The sequence below is a fragment of the Ipomoea triloba genome, chromosome 4 (assembly GCF_003576645.1).
Source record: "Ipomoea triloba cultivar NCNSP0323 chromosome 4, ASM357664v1".
Classification (NCBI taxonomy): domain Eukaryota; kingdom Viridiplantae; phylum Streptophyta; class Magnoliopsida; order Solanales; family Convolvulaceae; genus Ipomoea; species Ipomoea triloba.
The window spans coordinates 17,962,899-17,984,238 of record NC_044919.1 but is presented as its reverse complement, the minus strand read 5'-3'; the positions used below and the strand labels follow the sequence as shown (position 1 = coordinate 17,984,238).

General features: G+C 35.3%; 1 protein-coding gene across 1 annotated transcript; it reads left to right on the top strand.

Annotated features, from left to right (window-relative positions):
- Window positions 1-3,862: 3,862 nt before the first annotated feature.
- On the top strand, window positions 3,863-4,291 carry LOC116015911. The gene has a single exon (XM_031256076.1). The coding sequence runs from the start codon at window positions 3,863-3,865 to the stop codon at window positions 4,289-4,291; it is 429 nt and encodes a 142-aa protein (XP_031111936.1).
- The last annotated feature ends 17,049 nt before the right edge of the window (window positions 4,292-21,340 follow it).

Here is a 21,340-nt window from a genome sequence, read left to right as displayed (position 1 = left end):
AATACACAGAACTCATCCTCCTAAACATTCGAATGCACAAACACATCACAACATGTGTTACTAACATGAATACACACAACGGTTGCCTAGAATACACAGAATGATTGCATGAAATACACAGAACGATTACCTAGAATACACAGAATATTAACATAAATACAGAGACCGGTCGAAACGGGAAACGTGATTTCCAAAAAAAAAGGACGGTTAGTTTACAATGCTCAAAACAACGTAGTTTACATACGTGGTGCACATTGCTATGTGCACCGTGGCGCACGGTATAATTTGCCCTCATCACAACGGTTCAAGTAACACCTTAATCTAAACTAATATTTAATTTGAGACATTAACTCCCTAAATTTCTTCGCTTAGCATTTTTTTCCTTGTAGCCATTCCACATAGTTAACAAGGAATTTAATTAAAAACGAATTTGTTGATATGAAATTTATTAATGTTGACCTTTAAAATCAAGCAAACATTACAAAGCATGCATATAAGTTCTTTCTTCATCTTCGTCTTCTCAAAACATCCTTTAGTATACTCTCCTTGTCGACGTTTATATTAATCTTCTTGGTGTGCAATGTCTTCGTCTTCTGCTTAATTAATCAAGAGTGCGAAGCAACTTGGAGTATGAGTCTTTGATGTACTGTTGTTGTGGATTGAAAGTCCTAATGTGCACAACTCAAGATTTTCGGAGGAAATTTTATTTGTGTTAAAAGATGAAAGGTGTGATTATGTATATCTTTTTACATTGTTGTAAATTTTGGAATGACCATTAGTAAATGTGTTTGAATTTTTTTTTAGGAGGGTTGTGGGTGTGGTTTTTTTTTTTTTTTGGAAAGAACAAATTTCAGAAAATAAGAATGATGTATATGGAATGGAGGAATTGAAGAAATTGATTACAACAGAGAAATGAATTGATCAGTGAAATATATGTTCTATGGGTATTAATTAGAAGTGAAGTGCTCTTTGATTAATGAGGTCAAAGATGAGGTTTAACTATTATTTGATTAAAGTTTAATTATTATTTGATTAAAGTTTAAATTTTAAATAACAATTTAAAGTTTAACTATAAGAATTAGGCAAAATTTATGTGAGACTGTTTCACGATTCTCAATTCGTGCCGGGTCAGATCTTTGATTAATGAGGTCAAAGATTTGACCCATTAATTAAAGATCCTTCCCATCTCACGGATTGAGATCCGTGAGACGGTCTTACACAAGTGTTACCCTAAGAATTATTTTTATTGTTTTAATTCAACTTTGAAGTTTAAATATTTCATACAAACATTTTTTTTTAAAATTTCATTATGAAAAATTTAATTGTTGAATTTGGACGATTTAAAAAATACAAAACAGAATTTACCAAAAAAAAAAAAACAAAAAAGAAAAAAAACAAAAATTCGATTCGAACCAAAACCGTTGATTCTAGAATGGTAAGTTGAACCTTAATAGAAGGGTCCGGTTTCGGATCGGCCAATTTAGGAACCAGAACCGAACCTTGGGCATGACTACTCATTAGTTCAGTCTATTGTAGCTTTGTATACATCTGTAGTATAATACATGGTTGTGACTGAGGCAACTAAAGAGGCTTCGTAACTTCAAGTTTGATTAAAGAATTGGGTATTGAGTAAGGTGGAGTTCAGTTGCATTGTGACAGTTAGAGTGTTATCTTTTTGGCTAAAAGTTAAGTATATCATGCCTGAACCAAGCATATTGATGTAAGGTTCCATAAGATTAGAGATATGGTTGCTTCTGGAGAGATATTATTGTAGAAAATTCATATACTAGTGAGAATGAAGCAGACATGTTGACAAAGGCAGTTACTGGCGACAAGTTCAAACATTGTTTGGAGTTGTTGGGTGTTTCCATATGCTAGATGAGCATGGTTACCCTGACTCATGGGTATATGTGAGATAGATCTTTCCTTCTAGGACATATATACTCGCTAGGGTGGAGATTTGTTGAGTATGTCTCATATAAGGATGAGTTGCGGAGCTGAGTGGGTTGGACCTACCTGTGGTACATGGGTATTTTTGTACATGTACATGTCCAGAGATGTCTATAAATACGTTGTTTGTATCTCTAGGTGTTTTATCACCATCACAATCTATACTATTAAATTCTCTCTCTAGCGTTGTCTAGGGTTTCGCTTCCGCTCCTAGGGTTTGCTAGGGTTTTACGTTGGTTTATTTCTTTCTTTTCTCTGGTGCTTTCCGGTTCCCTTTCTGTCGTACGAGTGCATGGCGTCGGAAACTTTAGCTGGTGGGGTGGAGAGGCTAACAGAACGTTGGGCGGACATGGCTTTGGAGGAGGAGGAGGTGGCGTTCGAACCGGTCGGGATTGACAGCGGGGATGTAGAGGTTGGGGTGGTGGAATCCTGGGCGATCGTCGGACGTTTTCTAACAAATAAACTCGTTAAGCTGGAATATATGCGGCAGGTTTTGGCCTCAGTTTGGCAGCCGGTGAAGGGAGTGCAAATTTCTGAGTTACAACCGAACCTGTTTCTCTTTGTATTCTATCATATAACTGACGTGCAGCATGTCCTCTCCGAAGGCCCATGGTCGTTCGAGAGCAACTCTATAGTTTGCCGATAGGTTCCTGATGGTGTGCTCCCGGTTGACGTGATGCTGGACTCTCTTGACATGTGGGTTCAACTCCACGACCTACCTATGGGGTATACATCTGGTTCGGTACTCGAGCAGATAGGCAACTACCTGGGAGTTTTTATCAGATGTGATAATCGCTTTAAAGATGTCCCTTGGCGTAGTTTCTACCGTGTGCGAGTTTCAATCCCCGTGAGCAAGCCCATTAAGCGGCACATGCGTTTGATGAAGCATGATAAATCTACATGTTGGGTAACGTTCAAGTATGAACGTCTCCATAATTTCTGTTTCTTCTGCGGGCTCTTAGGACACTCTTACAAATTTTGCATCAAGGCGAGGGAGTCAACTCTTCATGTTTCCCAGTATCTGTATGATGCAGGCCTGAGAGTAGGGGGCAGCCGAGGATCGCGCGCTGTGGGGGAGAGTTGGTTGGTGCCGGTGGAGGGGTCCAGTGAAGCGTGATGTTGCCCGGGATGGTGAGTCGCATGTAGCGGTAATGCCGGACAGTGCTACTGCTGCTCGCGGTAGTGTGGATGGGGCGGTGGTGGCAGTTATGAAGAGGAGGAGGGAGGGGTCTGGAGGCGATGGAAGGAGGGTGGGTGTTGTAGGAGAGGATGTTGTTATGCAAGAGGTGTCAAAAAACTTGTCGTAGGCGGGTTCTGGTTCCCAGACCCGCCCATCATCATGAGTACTCTGAGCTGGAACTGTCGTGGCTTGGGCAATCCACGAACAGTTCGTGAACTTGTAGACCTTGTGTCTATTAAGAAGCCCGATTTCGTCTTCCTCATGGAAACTAAGGTGGGGAGGACTCATGTTGAGCATTTGCGTATCAAACTTGGTTTTGATGGTTTATTTTATGTTGATAATGCTGGATTAAGCGGTGGTTTAGCTTTGTTGTGGAAAAGAAATAATACTGCAAGGCTATTAAGTTTCTCGAGAAATCACGTCGATGTGGAAGTGTCCTTGGCTGGTGTTGGAGAATGGCGTATGACATGTTTTTATGGCTTTCCTGAACGAGCACGTCGGAGTGAATCGTGGGATCTGTTACGGACTCTGGCTAGTAGATGTCCCCTTCCGTGGGTGGTCCTCGGTGATTTTAATGATCTTATCTTTCAGCATGAGAAGCATGGAGGGAACCCGCACCCAGATAATCTTCTACGTGGGTTCGGGGAGGCAGTCTCTAACTATGGATTGTCTCAATTGCCCATGGATGGCTAACAGTTCAGTTGGGAGAGAGGGAAGGGTACTGTGGATTGGATGGAGGAAAAGCTAGACAAGGTGCTAGCGAACCCTGATTGGTGTGATACTTTTCCCTATGCAGCTGTGACTAACATCTTGACCCGGACTTCGGACCATTCTACTCTCTACCTGCGGGTTAGGGATGGTCGGGCAAGGCCTCGTGGGCCTCGTAGGAGGTTCAGATTTGAGATGGCATGGTTGTACGATGATGGGTGTAGACGACAGGTGGAAGGTGCGTGGGAGGAGGGTAAGGAGGGCGGATTACTTAGATGTTTGGAACACTGTGGGCACAAGCTGCTTCGCTGGGGAGGTGACCGCTATCATAAGTTTGGTGAGCAGATAAAGAATTTACGAAGGGAGCAGTTGCTCCTGCGGGGGGCCTTGGACTCCACTTCCCTAGTTGAGTTTCAACGCATCGAGGCTGAGCTGTGCCGTCTGGAGGCCTAGGAGGAAACTTTCTGGAGACAACGGGCAAAGCAGCATTGGCTTAAAGGAGCAGATGCCAACACGAAATTCTTTCACAGGTACGCTTCAGCTCGTAAAAAGAAAAAATACCTTAACTAGGTTGAAGAATGACTCTGGTATGTGGGTGGAGGATGAGGGCCTAAATTCTATTGTGCTTAATTATTTTGATGCTATATTTACTTCAAATAATTCTGCACCTACGGGGTCGTTTTTTGCATCTGTGACTCCCCGTGTCTCCCAGAGTCAGAATGAGCGCCTCCTAAAGCCTTTTGAACCGGGGGAGGTAAAGGCAGCTTTATTCTCTATGTTCCCAGATAAAGCCCCTGGCCTAGATGGGATGAACCCGGGGTTCTTTCAGCATTTCTGGGATGTTGTGGGGGAGGATGTAACAGGGTTTGTGCTTAATTGCTTATCTACTGGCTCTTTCTCGGAGGGTTTAAATAATACCAATGTGGTTCTAATCCCTAAGAAGTGTGCTTCGAAATTGGTGTCTGACCTTCATCCAATTGCTCTCTGTAATGTGGTGTACAAGGTTATAGCAAAGATGATAGCAAACAGAATGAAACCCCTGCTAGGGGATGTAATTTCTGAGTCCCAAAGTGCGTTTATTCCTGATAGGCTAATTATTGATAATATTTTGATTGTTGCGGAGGTAGGTCATTATTTGAACAGGAAGCAGAATGGGGTGGTAGGATGGGGTGCCCTCAAACTGGGTATGGCAAAGGCTTATGACCGCATGGAGTGGTCCTTTCTTCGTCAGATGCTTTTGGCCCTGGGGTTTGCTGCTAACTGGGTAAATCTTATTATGCTGTGTGCCACCACTGTTTCTTATAGCTTCCTGGTGAATGGTGACATCATTGGCAGGTTACCCCCTACAAGGGGAATCCGACAGGGAGACCCGCTTTCACCATATTTATTTATCATTTGCGCAAAGGGCCTATCATTGTTGTTACAACAAGCTGAATCCAGAGGGTTCTTTCATGGCTGTAGGGTGGCTAGGGGGGCTCCTCCTATTTCACATTTATTTTTTGCAGATGATAGCATCCTGTTCTTTAAGGCTAATGCTCAGGAAGCTGGGGTTATCAAACATTGCCTGAATGAGTATGAGGAAATGTCGGGGCAGGCTGTTAATTTTCATAAATCAAGTGTGTGTCTTAGCAGGAACACATCTACGGCAGATAGGGAGGTGGTGGCCGCGATTTTGGGTGTGTCTCAAGCCCCTAACTTTGGAAAATATCTGGGCTTGCCTTCCTTTATTTGGAGGAACAAGAGGGCGGTTTTCTCATACATTGAGGATAAGATCAGACATAGAATTGGTTCTTGGAATAAGAAATTACTTTCTCGGGTTGGTAAGGAGATTCTCTTGAAGAGTGTGGCTCAGTCTATACCTACCTTTTCAATGAGTGTCTTTTTGCTCCCTGATTTTGTTTGCATGTCTATTGAGAGAACCATGAATCGGTACTGGTGGGGCTCAGGAGGGGAAAAGGGAATTCACTGGAAAGTTTGGGATCGACTTTGGGTTCCTAAAAAGTTTGGTGGTTTGGGTTTTAAGGATCTGAGGGCTTTTAACTTGGGAATGCTGGGCAAACAAGCTTGGCGGTTCCTTTTTAACCCGCACAGCTTAGTAGCTCGTTTGTACAAGGCTAGGTATTACCCTAAGACCTCTTTTATTGATGCCACTGTTGGAGGTTGCCCCAGTTTTTGCTGGCGAAGTATAATGGTTGCCCATGATATGGTTTGTTCTGGTGCTAGAAGGAGAATTGGGAATGAAAATTCCACACTGATTTGGGGTCACCCTTGGCTTCCGGATGATCCTGGACCTATGATTCTAACTGCAATGCCCCAAGCACTTAATGGTTCGGTAGTTTCAGGATTAATCGATATTTCTACTAACACGTGGGATCAAGCAATCTTACGGGACTTGTTTGTCCCTGCTGATGTCGAACGCATTCTGAGTGTCCCAGTGAGCCCAGAGCATGAGGACTCATGGTTTTGGGTCGGGGATCCCAAGGGGTGTTACACGGTCAAGGAGGGTTATAGGTGCATTAGGGGCGAGTTTAGCACTGACCCTGGGTCTTTTGTTAAGTGGCTATCTTTGTGGAAAATTAAGGCACCTCCCTAGTGGAAAACATTTCTATGGAGAGCTCTCACTGATGTCCTTCCTATTACCCCCAAATTTGATTATAAAGAGGGTAGTTGTAGACCCAACATGCCCTATGTGTAGTCTAGAACATGAGAGTTTAATGCATACATTTATTTTGTGTGATTTTTCAAGGATGGTTTGGCATGAGTCCTCTATCCCAATTTCTAACTTGTTGGGTGACTGTTTTGACGTGTGGTTCACTAATGCTATGTCTGTTCTTACGGCCGACCAGCTCCTTGCGGCAGTGGCGGTGTTATATTTCATATGGAGAGCACGCAACATGGCTGTATGGGACGGCTGCATGCCTACGGCGCAGAGTACCTAGAGGATGGCATGTGCGGCTGTTCACGCGTGGCGTCAGGTGCACACACACCAGCTGAACCTTCCCCCTGACGGTACACATGAGACCGCCGTCTCTGCTGCTGCAACAACTCACCATGCCGATGTACTGCACTGCTGCTACTTCGATGCCGGCTTCCTACAGTCTACGAGAAAGGCTACGGTGGGCGCTGTGATCTTCTCTCCATGGGGTGTGTTTGCTGCTGCTTTCAATGGTCCCTTGCACGACTGCTTCTCCCCGCTCATGGCCGAATTGTTGGCATGTAAAGAGGTGCTTTCATGGATTAAAGATCAGGGGTTGACGTCCGTGGTCCTTTGCACTGATTGTGCCACTCTTCAATGTTTGCTCTCTTCGGATCATGGACCTCTTTATTCATATGTCGCTTTTTCCGTTAATGCCTCTAAGACTTTAATGTCATCTTTTGATCATTGTGTGGTGAGCACGGTTCCTAGATCTGCGAATCTAGCCGCTCACTCGCTTGCTTCGTTGGCACTCACACAGGCTAACGCTTTGTTCTGGGATTCTATCCCGCCCGACTCTATTGCTTCTTTGATTTAATATATTGCTATTTGGTTGGTTTAAAAAAAAAACTTCTCGACTAAAACACTCCTATATTATTTAGATTTGTGTAATCTATACTATTAATAAAAACCAAATCCTCCATTTTAACTTTACGCCCAAAACACTCTTATACGATTAAGGTTTGTGTAATATTGTAAAATATGGTAATACGATTCTTATTTGTATTACAATTGTACATTAAAATATGGTAATACAATTCCTAATACGATATATTTTTTCATACTTTTCTATTCCTAGTACAATTTAAGATTAAAATTACTAATGATAATAATATTGTACATATACAACGTAATATTGTAAATTATGGTAATAAAATTCTTATTCGTACTACAATTTTACATTAGAATTAGGGAAAATTGCATTTTTCGTCCCTAAATTATAAAGTAATTGTAGAATTCATCCTTAAGTGTTGGTCATACTCACTTTTTGTCCCTAAGTTATCATTGATGTTGCATTTTTCATCCTTCTATTAATAAAATGTTAGAGACAAAATTTGCAATTTTTGTATAACTCATGGACGAAAATTGAGCACGAAAGGACAAAAAGTGCAACGCCAATGATAACTTAGGGACGAAAAGTGAATTTTACCGTAATACAATTGTACATGAAACATGCATCCTTATTTATTCAAATTATAATACTGAAATTTCAATAATTTAGAAAAAAGTTACAGTATAAATACTTTCTTATTCGTAATACAATCATACTTATTATTTTACAAAATCTCCAAATAATAATATTGATTGAAATTACACTATAAATATATTCCTAACTTTAATACAATTGTACATGAAACATGCATCCTTATTTATGCAAATTCGCAAATAATAATATTGAAATTGCACTATAAATACACTCTTAATCGTGAACAATTATATTCTTCCATCGATTATCTTCTGTTTTTCTCTGGTATTTTTGTTATTTCTCCTTATTGTTGACTAAAGTATGTTTTCGTCTCTACCTCCGACCTATCCTCCAAGAAAAGGAAATGCTCTATAAGGCTCTGCTTGATGCGTTGTTTTTTTTTGTCTAGGGAATTTCAACACTCCACAGGACAATGTTGAACAAGTTAGTTCTCATTAAACTTGTTTCTTCCTCTTGCAATAATATTTTTTCCACATTATAATTGCATAGTATTAGTTTCATACAGGGCATAGCACCACTGGAAGCTACATCTTCCTCAAGTCCAGAAGTCATTTTGGTTGCATAATATTATAATTGCATAGTATTAGTATATTTACCTAATAATTAATATGATAATTAAGGAATTACTTACACATATTTTAGTATAATTAACTAATACTCCATTCGTTTCATTTTATGTGTCTAGTTCGGTTAACGATGCTTGATTGAAGTTATTTTTATCTTATTTTTCATAATATTAAGTTTAGTATTAGTATATAAAATTTATATATTTAGAAACTACACTAAAAGTACTATTAAACACAAAGTACTAAAAGTAAAGAATACTAAAGAAAATAAACAAAGAAGAAAGATTTGATTGGACCAATGAATAGTAATTAGGACAGATAAAATGGGATAGAAAGAAAAATTATTATAATAATTAAGCTAATAATTATCATAATAATAGTATAATTACAATTAAACATGGGTCGTTAGATTATTACAATTAATTTTTTTTTATAATACATATATATATATATATATATATATATATATATATATATATATATATATATATATATAGGTATAATACTATGAGAAGAAAATAAATTATTATGTTAATTAGGGGTGTGTAAGCTTCAATAAATTTTTGGTTAACCGACCGAACCAATAAAGTTTGGTTAACCCGTTTTTTAACCGAACTGAAACAGTTCGGTTAATGGTTAAAGGTTTGTTAAAATATTGATGTTTGCTCATCCTTTCAAGACGAGGCATGGGCTCTCCTTAGAGGTATTCAAACTGCCATAAGTATGGGCTATAAGAAGGTCATCTTTGAAAGCGACTCTAAAGAAGTCGTGGAGGGTATCGCTAGTACTATGACACATATGACATAACAGTACAGTTTACAACATTTTGAAAGCATGTAAGCGAGAACTAAGCAGCCTAGAGAACTGGCAGGTGTTGTGGATAGCCCGAGAACAGAGAACACGGTTGCAGATACTCTAGCTGGCATATCTAAGGGTGCTGAGAAAGGAATGCATCTCCTCGATGACCCTCCAATTGAAGTTGTAGGCTGTTTGGCTGAGGACGCTGCTGGTTTTCCAAGATGGCGTAACATCTATGTAAATGTCTAGTAGACTGTACTTGTTATAGTTGGGTGACCCCTTCCAATTATAAATAAAGGTTTGTTAAAATATCGGTTAACAGTTAATTCGGTTTGAAACTTCGGTTAACCGAATTAACCCAACGGTTAACCAAAATTATATATATATATATATATATATAGGATCGAGTTCAAATGCGTACTGGCCGCCCAGGAGAGAAATGCGGACGAATCACAGTGCGCCACGTGTCCGGAATGTAGTTGCACCTAACGTTATAACTAGGTGCACGTCATGTTATAACTAGGTGCACCCAGGTGCATAAATGTTAACAAGGTAAATTACTTGTAAGTGAAAATAGGTGCACACGTGCAAGTAAAATGTATTATAAGTGCAAGTAAATTGTACAATGAGCATCAATACTAAGTGCACCTAATGTTATAACTAGGTGCACCTAATGCTTATAACTAGGTGCACAGAGGTTGCAACCAGGTGCATGAATGTTAACAAAGTAAATTACTTGCATAAGTGCGAGTAAAATGTATTGCAGATGCAAGTAAAATGTATTACAGGTGCAAGTGAATTGTACAGTGAGCATCAATACTAAGTGCACTTAATGTTATAATTAGGTGTACCTAATGTTATAACTAGGTGCAACCTATGTTATAACTAGGTGCACCTAGGTTGCACCCATGTGCATAAATATTAACAAGGTAAATTACTTGCATTTGTAAGTGAAAGTATTTGCGAAAATAGGTGCATGAATATTAATAAGGTAAATTATTTGCACTTGTAAGTGAAAATAGGTGCGAAAATAGGTGCACTTGTAAGTGAAACTAGGTGCGAAAATAGGTGCATTTGTAAGTGAAAATAGGTGCGAAAATAGGTGCACTTGTAAGTGAAACTAGGTGCACTTGTAAGAGAAACTAGGTGCACTGAAACTAGGTGCACCAAAGTTCCAGTTATTTACGAAAATGCTACCGCGTCATTTTTTTAAAATTGCAACTGATTCGTTGATTTGAACACGTGGACGGCTGTGAAGCGTTCTCATTTCTTACCTGGGCGGCAGTTCGCATGGGAGTGCATCCCTATATATATATATATATATATATATATATATATATATAAAATCCCTATAAATTTGTTGTGTTGTTATGGTATTATTTTTGTATATTTTCTTATACATTTATTAGTATATGCATTATTTTAATTAGATTTATTATTATATTAATTATTTTTAAGATTTAAAACTTTAGCTTAAAAAGTTAAGTTAATCGGTTAACCGAACGATTAAATCAAAAAAAAAAAAACTTCGGTTCGATTAATTCGTTAATAAAAAGTTCAGTTCAGTTAAAACGATTTGGTTAGCCAAACGGTTAACCAATTGAACAACCGTTTGTTAATTAAGTTAATAATTACACGAATATAGTATAATTACAATTAATTCATTTAGATATGGAGGATGAGGAAAAAAATAAAGACGATATGGTGAAAAGGAATATACTTAGGTATACAAGTATAACTGCACAAATGTAGTATAATTGCCTAATAATAATTAAGCTAAACATGAGTCGTTGGATTTATTTTTATAATAATTACAATTAAATTATTCTATCATTTTCTTCCCATATTTATTTTAGTAATAATATAATTACATAAATCATATTACATATCGATTTTTAAAGATAATTGCAGACAAACGAGTCATATATTATTCAATTAATTGAGTGATACTTTTGCACTAATCTTATAATAATCAAATAAATGTAAACTTTCAAATATTAGAATTTTTTATAATTTCATCTTTAATTTTATTATCTAAATATATAAAATGTTACTCCTGCATCACACGGGTAGTTGGACAATTATTTGCTCAAAGTCGAGAAAGGATAACATCAGAAAACATAATCGATCCAATCCATTTCATCAATTGCACTATATAATATTCGTTGTTATAATTTGTATAATTATATATCGATCTAATAAATATTCTTAAAATATTATAACAAATTCATTCCATACAATACATAAGTGAAAATACTAGTTAATAAAAAAATAGTTTCACTCTCATTGACGTAGGAGCATAACCGAACAACATAAATCTCATATTTTTTACTTTCTGTCATTATTATTGTTTTGGTTCTCGTTAATGTCAACAATTTTGTTTCCAGTCATTACCAAAAGAATGTTGCTGCTACGGGGTCTGATCTTGCATGATATAGCACATGGAAAATCTACACTAGTTATATTGTGGAATTTGGTTTCTTGATTTTTTTTCTTTTTCTTACAAATGAAATGAAATTATAAAAAAATATATCATTAAAAAGTAATAATTGAGATCTTTTAAATAACATCTAATTTATTTTTTTACAAATTTTTTTAAAAATAAATCCACATGTACATATAAAAATTATTTTAGGTACATAAATTTGATTCATAAAAGTTACTATTATAAGTACATAATTAAGTACTGTAAGCAAATGAATTAAATATTGCAGTAGGTAAATAAATTCAATACTGTTTGTCACTTTTATGTACATGCAACATTGTTTTTATGTATATGGTCCTCCTTGTAAGGTAGACTTTAGCCCACGATATAATTTGTCAACAATCTGGGCAAAATATTGTGAACTAGAGTCCACTTTGCATTGTGAATCCTGATTTAACACAACGTCGCATGTCTTTTTTTTTTTTTTTTTTTTTTTGTGTTTTCCTTTATTTTTCTTACATTTGGTCAACATTCACATTTGTTGTAAGTACTGAATATTTTAACTAGATACATAATTTGTTAACTATAAATTTATCATGTGAAGTAATTCTAGCATTGTTTTAAATTCAATTCATAATATGTGAATTGTATGTAAATAAACTTAAATTAAAGCTAAATGTTTATAAATTGAGTGTTTGATATGTAATCATGATTATAATATCGTTTTAAACGATATTTGGTTGAAAATTACAAAGTTTTTATTATGGATTTAAGGTATTGATTCATAAACATGTAGTTAACCGATTATGCACTTACAGTTAGTATATTATGTACTAGCCATTAGAAGATTATATACCTGTAGAACTGATATTGTTTTTTATTATGCGAAAAAATGGCGTTACTAAAAACACCGTTTATGTAAGTTACAAAAGTGTAGGTAAATAAAGTTAAAGTTAAAGGTTCATAATAAATTCAGTCTTTGACATGTAATCAAGATTATGGTATAATTTTAATGGATATTTGGTTGAAAGTTAACTAGTTTATATTATAGACTTGAGATATTGATTTTTAAATTTATAATTAACAGATTAAGTATTTTTATTTATCAAATTATGTAGATATAGTATCGTCATTGTGTCTAATTGTGTGAAAAACGGGGCACCATTTATGTAGGTTATGAAATGACATTGTTTTGGAACGCAAATTTTACTGTGGACCGCGCATCAAAAGTCAAAACGACGTTGTTTTGATTAATGAAAACAAACGGCTGAAACGGTCTCCGTTCCGCGTAACTGCGTCAGTTTCTTTTCAACACAATTGCAGTTCCCTTTCAACACAACTGCAGTTTCTTTTCGATATAACTGCAGTTTTATTCGATATTATACACTCAAATATGTGAAATTGTTATTCAGTTTCCTTTCAACGCAGCTATAGTTTCTTTTATAATACACTGCAGTTTCCTTTCAACACAACTACAATATCATTTCGATATAACTGTAGTTTCATTGAACAATATACACCAAAAATGTGAAACTGTTATTCAGTATCAGTTCAGCACAACTGCAGTTCCCTTTCAACACAACTGTAGTTCCTTTTCGATATACCTGCAGTACCCAAAAATATGAAACTGTTATTCAGTATCAGTTCAACACAACTGCAGTTCCTTTTTGATATAATTGCAGTTTCATTCGATAATATAAAAACAAATGTGAGGCAGTATCTTTTGAGATGAACTGTAGTATCAGTTACGGAGCTCCGTTACGACTAACGACCGCCATTTCTCCCACTTACTGAAACGATGTCGTTTTGTGACCATGGTCCACCGTATAACGACTGGTTTTGAAATAGGGTCCACCTTGCAAGGTCGACACCCTAGTCCACGATATAATTAACGATTGAAAAATTTGAGTATGGGCCTAGTAAAAAATAAAACTAAGTTGTTGAAATATGAAAGGAAAAAGGTCAAGTCCCTCTATGTACACTAAATAATGTAATTGAACGTCTAACTAAAATATTAAAGAAAAATGAAAATTTCTATTGAGCGATTTTAAAATTTAAACCAGAAAAAAGTACAATTAAGCGTTAAGTCCTTATCTTAAATATTTCACAGGTTACTGCTGATTTGGCGATAACTTGACTTCCACATATGCTATTATTATGATGTGGCAATCACTTAACATACGATATGGTGATGTCTTGGCATAAATTAATTAATTTTGTATAATATTTTTGAACAAATTAAAATTTCAAAAAAATTTATTTTTTAAAAAAATGGGATCGATTCATAAATATAAACTAACGAGATATTTTTACAAAAAAATGAAACACTTAGAGATCGATTCATAAATATTGTTAACTAGAGATGAAAAGCCGAAATACATCAAGATAAAAATATTTAAAATAAAATATAACACATACTCCGTAATTAATTAGATAAAATAGTTTGACTGAAAAATACATTATAAATCACTCATCTCACTATTAATATTAAAAAAATAAAGAAGTCACAATGTTACAAATAAAAAATTCAATTAGAATTCTCACTATTAATATTAAAAAAATGTCAAAAACAAAATTTTATTCATCTCACTATTAATATTAAGAAATGAAAAAAACCACAATATTACAAATAAAAAATTCAATTAAAATCCTCACTATTGATATTAAGAAATGAAAAAAAAAAATCACATTATTACAAATAAAAATTTCAATTAGAATTCTTACTATTGATATTAAAATCTTTGAAAGGAATTCATCAAAGCCTACAGGGTGGTTCAAACATTGGACAATTTCATCAATATAATGCAAACTTACCATTTAAGCCATGCTAAACTTTGGGTTTATAATGGTATATCTTATATATATACTATATATGTGTTGGGGCAGTGGGGGCAGCTGCCCCCACTGCCCCATGTTGGATCCGCCACTGAGCTTGATAGTCCAAATGAGCTAGCCTGAAATTGAGTAGGCTAGTCCGGTAACCCGAGCCACTTAAAGTTATTCTTTGTTTTAAAAGTGATGCGGAACAAAATATATAGGGAATTTATATGTATGATCATCTTTAAAATTTGTGTTAACTTTGTAGATAAAATTTTAATAAATTTATTACAAAATAGAATATTTTTATGAAAATAAATAATCTGTAATGAAAAAATACTTATTATAATTATTATATTATAGTGCAAATATATTATTTATTTTTTGTTGTGATTTAAATATGGAGGCTTATATTGATTGAATAATGTATGCGTCTATATTAATTAGTACAAGTTTATTAAAAATGAAAGTTTAGAATGTTAATTGAAAATATTAAAAGTTTTAGTTGAGCCCTTTGATCGGACTAGCTCGATTGACATCCTTAATGGTGCTAGATGGAGACAAACACTAAAGTCTTTGTCCTGCTTTTAATTAAAAATGATACAAAATTATTTAATTTATGTCAAGTCATCATCACATCGATTTCAATGCTTCTAATGCTTGAATGTCAAAGTTCTCATTGATTTCAATTCTTTGAGATTTTTCAGGACGACTCTCAGAATTCAATTGATCAATACTTGTAGATGAATTTACTTGAGATGTTGAATCTTCAGAATTTTTTCTTTTAAAAAAGTTATCTATCCTTTGTGTCTTTTTCATTATAGGATCTATAGTTCAATCTTCCTGTGTTCACAAATCAGAAATCACAAATATTCACAAATCACAATATTAATAATTTGGTAAGTCAATTAAACAATTAAATTATCCAAGTCAATTAAACATTAAAATAATTAAATATATAATGCTACTATAATTACAAAAAAATATTTTATTTTTTAAACTATTTACAATTTCGTGTTTTTCTTTTTAAACTAACCAAGTTCAATATGTCTTAAATCTGAATACAATTCCATGTATTATGTATATGCTTTCAACTTCCTTAGTTCCAATTCCATGTATTATGTATATGCTTTCAACTTCCTTAGTTCCTTCTCCATGTATTATGTATATGCTTTCAACTTCCTTAGTTCCTTCTCTCTTTTTTTTTTATATGCTTTCAACTTCCTTAGTTCCTTCTCTCTTTTTTTTTTCAACATATTTATTAATTTATGCAATTATGCAATTACGATTTCAAAATTCAAACAAGTGTTCTCAAAATTCAACAACTATTTACAATACTTCAAACAAGTGTTCTCAAAATTCAACAACTATTTACAATACTAATTCTATAATACTACCCCTAATAAATTTATAAATTCATTCTTCTACAATTCTACAAAATATATAAGAATACAAATTTACAAAGTAATTATTCAGAGCTACAAGAAAATAAAAAAAATTACCAGATTTATTGTTGAAGAAGAATAGAAAATTGATGATTTGAAGATGATGAAACTCAGGAGTCCAAAAAGAGTGACTCTGTAAATGAAACCAGGAGTGAGCTTGCTTAATTTCTTTAGTGTTCAAATCTTCAATTACTCTTCTGAGTGGAGCACTGGAGCCGGTGGAGGAAAGTAGACAACAAGTGATTTCAACTTTCAACATTTGCAAATAAAATAAAATAAAAATAATAATAAAACAAAAGCTAGTGGGTTTCAACTTTCAAAAAAAACAAAAGTACTCCATACTTCCTGCAACTCTTTGGCTTTTTCTAAACTAATGACAAATTTTTTTTATGGACTTAAGAGTTAAGAAGGGCGGAGGGGGGGGGGCAGGGAAATATGTTGGGGGGGGCCAAGNTATATATACAGTATAATAGTAAAAAAAAAAAAATTTTGGGGGGGGGGGGCCAAGGCCCCCCTAACTAACAACATAGGTCCGTCCCTGGGTAGAAGCCTAGTTATTGCCAAATTTGTAGTAACTTGCTGAATAAATAAGATAACTTTTTGATAATAATCTCTCGAGACTAATTCATTGAATCATAAGCGGAAACGTTTACAAGAAAGATTAAAGGAATGCACAAACATTCCTTACAGTCAGACATAGAAACAAATTTCCTAACAATGTTATCGAAAACTTGAATCGCAGACTGTTTCACAAAATTGAAGCTGAAGTCGACAGGAGCACTCCAAGTTTCTTTTACTGTCAATAGTAATTTGGTCAAACATAACGAAGGCATACTCTAGTTCAAAAGTCGTTGACACCACCCGAGTATCAATCTTCATTCTTTGGTGGTTCACATACGCCATGACCAATTACCATTCTACGCTTATAACAAGAACTCGTAAAAAAAACGAGAGGGAATAAACTCGTAAAAGAAGCGAGAGGGAATACACTTGCTAAAGATGCAAGAAACAACAAATTCTATAAATAAACGAAAGGTATAATAGCAACAAAACTTACTAATAAAAAACAACACTGCTTTGAATCAAGAAAAAACCGCTCCTTCCTACTTCACCTTTTGCAAAACCCAAAACCTTCTTTTCCTTATTCAGTGGTGATGTACTTCTTGACAAATCCGAAGCTGGGGAAGAGGAAGAACGCTGGAAGGGAAGGAAAAGAGGTGGTGATAGCCGAAGAACACGGCGGCGATAGTGCAAGATCGTAGGTGTGGTGGACGGCGATGGGGGAGGCGAAAATGGAGAGGAGAGGTAGAAAGAAAAGAGCAAAAGAAGACGACAATCGTGAAGAGGAGAAGACGCCGCCTCCGCTTATGCAGAGGCGGCGGCTGCCGGACCAAGGAGAAGAAGAAGCGAAGAGTTTAGAGAGAAGGATAACTTCTGTATCTTATTTGCAATTATTATTGCATGGAACATGGTCCACACAGTTGTGTGAACCATAAATAAAAAGTACATTATTTTTGTATTGAAAGTACATTATTTTTGTACTGAAGGTACATTATTTTAGAGTACATTATTTTTGTACTGAAAGTACATTATTTTATAGTACTATAAAATAATGTACCTTCAGTACAAAAATAATGTACCTTATATTCATGGTCCACACAGCTATGTGGACCACGGTCCACACAATAATTTGCTTCTTATTTGACCACTTTTCTAAAATGAAATAATGAAATTGAAACCCAAAGGCGAAATGGGCTTTCAATTGGATTCATAAGAAATATGTTCAACACCCATATTATGATGTCCATTTAGAGTCACCAGTCCACTATAAAGTCTTCTTTTTTTTTTTTTTTTTTGAAAATATAAAGTCTCTTTTCTCAGATAAGATTTTTTCCTTTTATTTATTTATTTTTTATTTTTTTACATTCTTTATCTGTTAAAAATTGTTCTGCTCAGATCACTATATTGAATATCAACCAAAATTTATCACATTTATTAAACTCAATAGTTTTTAATTTTTATTGATTCATTTCCAAAACCGTCTTCTAAATATAATTTTGAAATTAAATATTATACATTTAATACTTTCACTTACGATTGACATATTATAAAACTTTATACTGTTATAAATATTTGTTAATGGCGGACATTATTAGTATATTGTATAACGGTTGTAACGGTAATATTTATATATGCCATTGTTGTTTTCCGTTATTATGATAGTTATATATATAAACTTGTAATAGATTGATCAATGGATGATGGAATGAAGCCTGATTATCCTCTCTACACTATTGTCTCAGTCTCTTTCTCTATTTCTCTTTACAATATCTTCTATTATGCAAATATTCATCGGTTAGGAGTTAATGGGCCAACGGGCACAACAAATCAATTACAACATATACCATACTATATAATTAATAGGAATATTTATGATAGTCATGGCCTCTAACTATACACTAGGTATAAGCTAATAAGTTTTGGAGAAAACGTTAGGTCTGTATATATCTAGTACTATGGGCACAAGTATGCATTGTGTCCGGTACAAACTCAAAAACATTTCTTATTCATCACTTTAGGTGGTATTGAGTATAAGAGGTATTGGTATTTATCGATATTTTAAAACAATTTTTATTCAACAAAGAAAGTAATAATATTCTATTCAGTAAATTGTCATTTTGGTCCACTGACTATAGGGGTCCTGTTAATTGCAATCCACGACTTTCAAAACTGTTAATTGAATACTTTGACTTTTCAATTTTTATCAATTTTGGTCACTCCGGCCAAATTTCGCCGGAATAATTTAACTACCCAATTAAAGCTTAATCTGAAGGGCAAATTCGTCTTTTGTATTGTGTCCGAATTAACCAAACCACGTTTCCTCTGTAGCGCGTACTAGATCCTTTCTATAACATAACGGGAAAATGTTTTTATCTTTTTCCTGTGATTCTACGAAGAAGTGAAATGGCCGACATCTCTGTTTGAGGTTGGATTAGGAATTTCTTTCGCTGGTCCGTCGCCAGAAATCTATCGAGCATAACGAACTCAGTGGTGGCTGATCCATCGACGCCGCCGCCGTCAAATGCCGCTGCGATTGGTACTACCTCCATGGATGACTTGGGGGATCCCTTCCCATTGGTACTACCTCGTTCAATGATTTCGATCTTCATTCCCTCTAACGTTGAAAGTTTTCTCGACCCGAATTTCCTACCCGGTTCTGTTGATCAGCATGACGCGACCCAAGTGGACCATGCTTGCTACTTTCAACACGAGCTTCAGAATTATTCACCGTCGGAGCTGAGCTTGAGTAGTTCTAGGGTTTTAAATTCGGATTTATTTGAATTGCACCTGATTGACAGAGATCTTTCTGGCAACTTGAACACTCTGTAGCCGGAGTCAAATGGATGTAATCAAACACAATGCAAAAGACGAATTTGCCCCTCAGATTAAGCATTAATTGGGTAGTTAAGTTATTCCGGCGAAACTTGGCCGCCAATTTGACTGGAGTGATAAAAATTGATAAAAAAAAAAATTAAATAGTCAAAGTTAGGGTTGGACACTTCGGGATTTGGTTTATTTATTTATTTTTTTTCCGGTTACGGTATCGGTATTACAAAAAATGATACCATTCGGTTTTACAATAAAGTTCGGTTCGGTTTCTGTTCGGTATGAAATGATTCGGCTTCGGTTCGGTTTAGGATGTTCAATTTTCAACATTTACTAATTTTCCAAACAACACACTGCCAAACAATACATATTCGCATAATCCAAAGTCTAAAATATAAATATTACATAAAAACAAAACAATTCAAACACAAAATTAACATAGCAATCCAAATGAGTTTATTACCAAAATGGTCCCTCGACTATTGCGAAATTACCAATTTGCTCCTCAACAATTTTTCTTGACCAATTAAGTCCCTCGACTTTGAAAAATTTAACCAATTTGGTCCTCCGTTTATTTTTCTGTTAAACATCCGTTAAATATTTGGTCCTCCGTTTATTTTTCTGTTAAACATCCGTTAAATCATTGGTCCTCCGTTTATTTTTCTGTTAAACATCCGTTAAATCAGGACCACTCCGTTTATTTTTCTGTTAAACATCCGTTAAATCAGGACCAAATTGTTTATTTTTCTGTTAAACATCCGTTAAATCAGGACCAAATTGGTAATTTTGCTGTTAAACATCCGTTAAATCAGGACCAAATTGGTAATTTTGGTATAGTCAAGGGACCAAATTGGTAATTAATTTTTGGGATAAATACAAATAAGTCATCGTACTATTTGGAAACAAGCAATTAGGCCATCCAACTCAAATAACCCCAAATAAACCATTGAACAAAAAAATAAAGCAATTGAGCGACTAAAACCGAAAAAAAAGAGCAATTAACCCATTTTAAAAATTTCCGGCGACAAATTTCGGCACCGACAATCATTTCCAATGGTCGCCGCCGGTCGCCTTCCCCAGGAGAAGGTGACCAGAAACCGCTGGTTGCCGGAAATGGTCGTCGGTGTCGGAATTTGTCACCGAAAATTTTAAAAATGGGTTAATTGCTTTTTTTTTTTTGGGTTGCAGTGGCTCAATTGCTTTATTTTCTTGAGTTCAATGCCTTATTTGGGGGTTATTTGAGTTGGATGACCTAATTACTTGTTCCCAAATAGTACGATGACTTTATTGTAGTTTATCCCTTAANTATTTTTCTGTTAAACATCCGTTAAATCAGGACCAAATTGGTAATTTTGGTATAGTCAAGGGACCAAATTGGTAATTAATTTTTGGGATAAATACAAATAAGTCATCGTACTATTTGGAAACAAGCAATTAGGCCATCCAACTCAAATAACCCCAAATAAACCATTGAACAAAAAAATAAAGCAATTGAGCGACTAAAACCGAAAAAAAAGAGCAATTAACCCATTTTAAAAATTTCCGGCGACAAATTTCGGCACCGACAATCATTTCCAATGGTCGCCGCCGGTCGCCTTCCCCAGGAGAAGGTGACCAGAAACCGCTGGTTGCCGGAAATGGTCGTCGGTGTCGGAATTTGTCACCGAAAATTTTAAAAATGGGTTAATTGCTTTTTTTTTTTTGGGTTGCAGTGGCTCAATTGCTTTATTTTCTTGAGTTCAATGCCTTATTTGGGGGTTATTTGAGTTGGATGACCTAATTACTTGTTCCCAAATAGTACGATGACTTTATTGTAGTTTATCCCTTAATTCCCAAATAGTACGATGACTTTATTGTAGTTTATCCCTTAATTTTTCACTTAA

What these genes read in the sequence shown, in the direction of transcription:
- LOC116015911 (XM_031256076.1), top strand. Translation starts at nt 3,863, where the DNA reads ATGGAGGAAAAGCTAGACAAGGTGCTAGCGAACCCTGATTGGTGTGAT.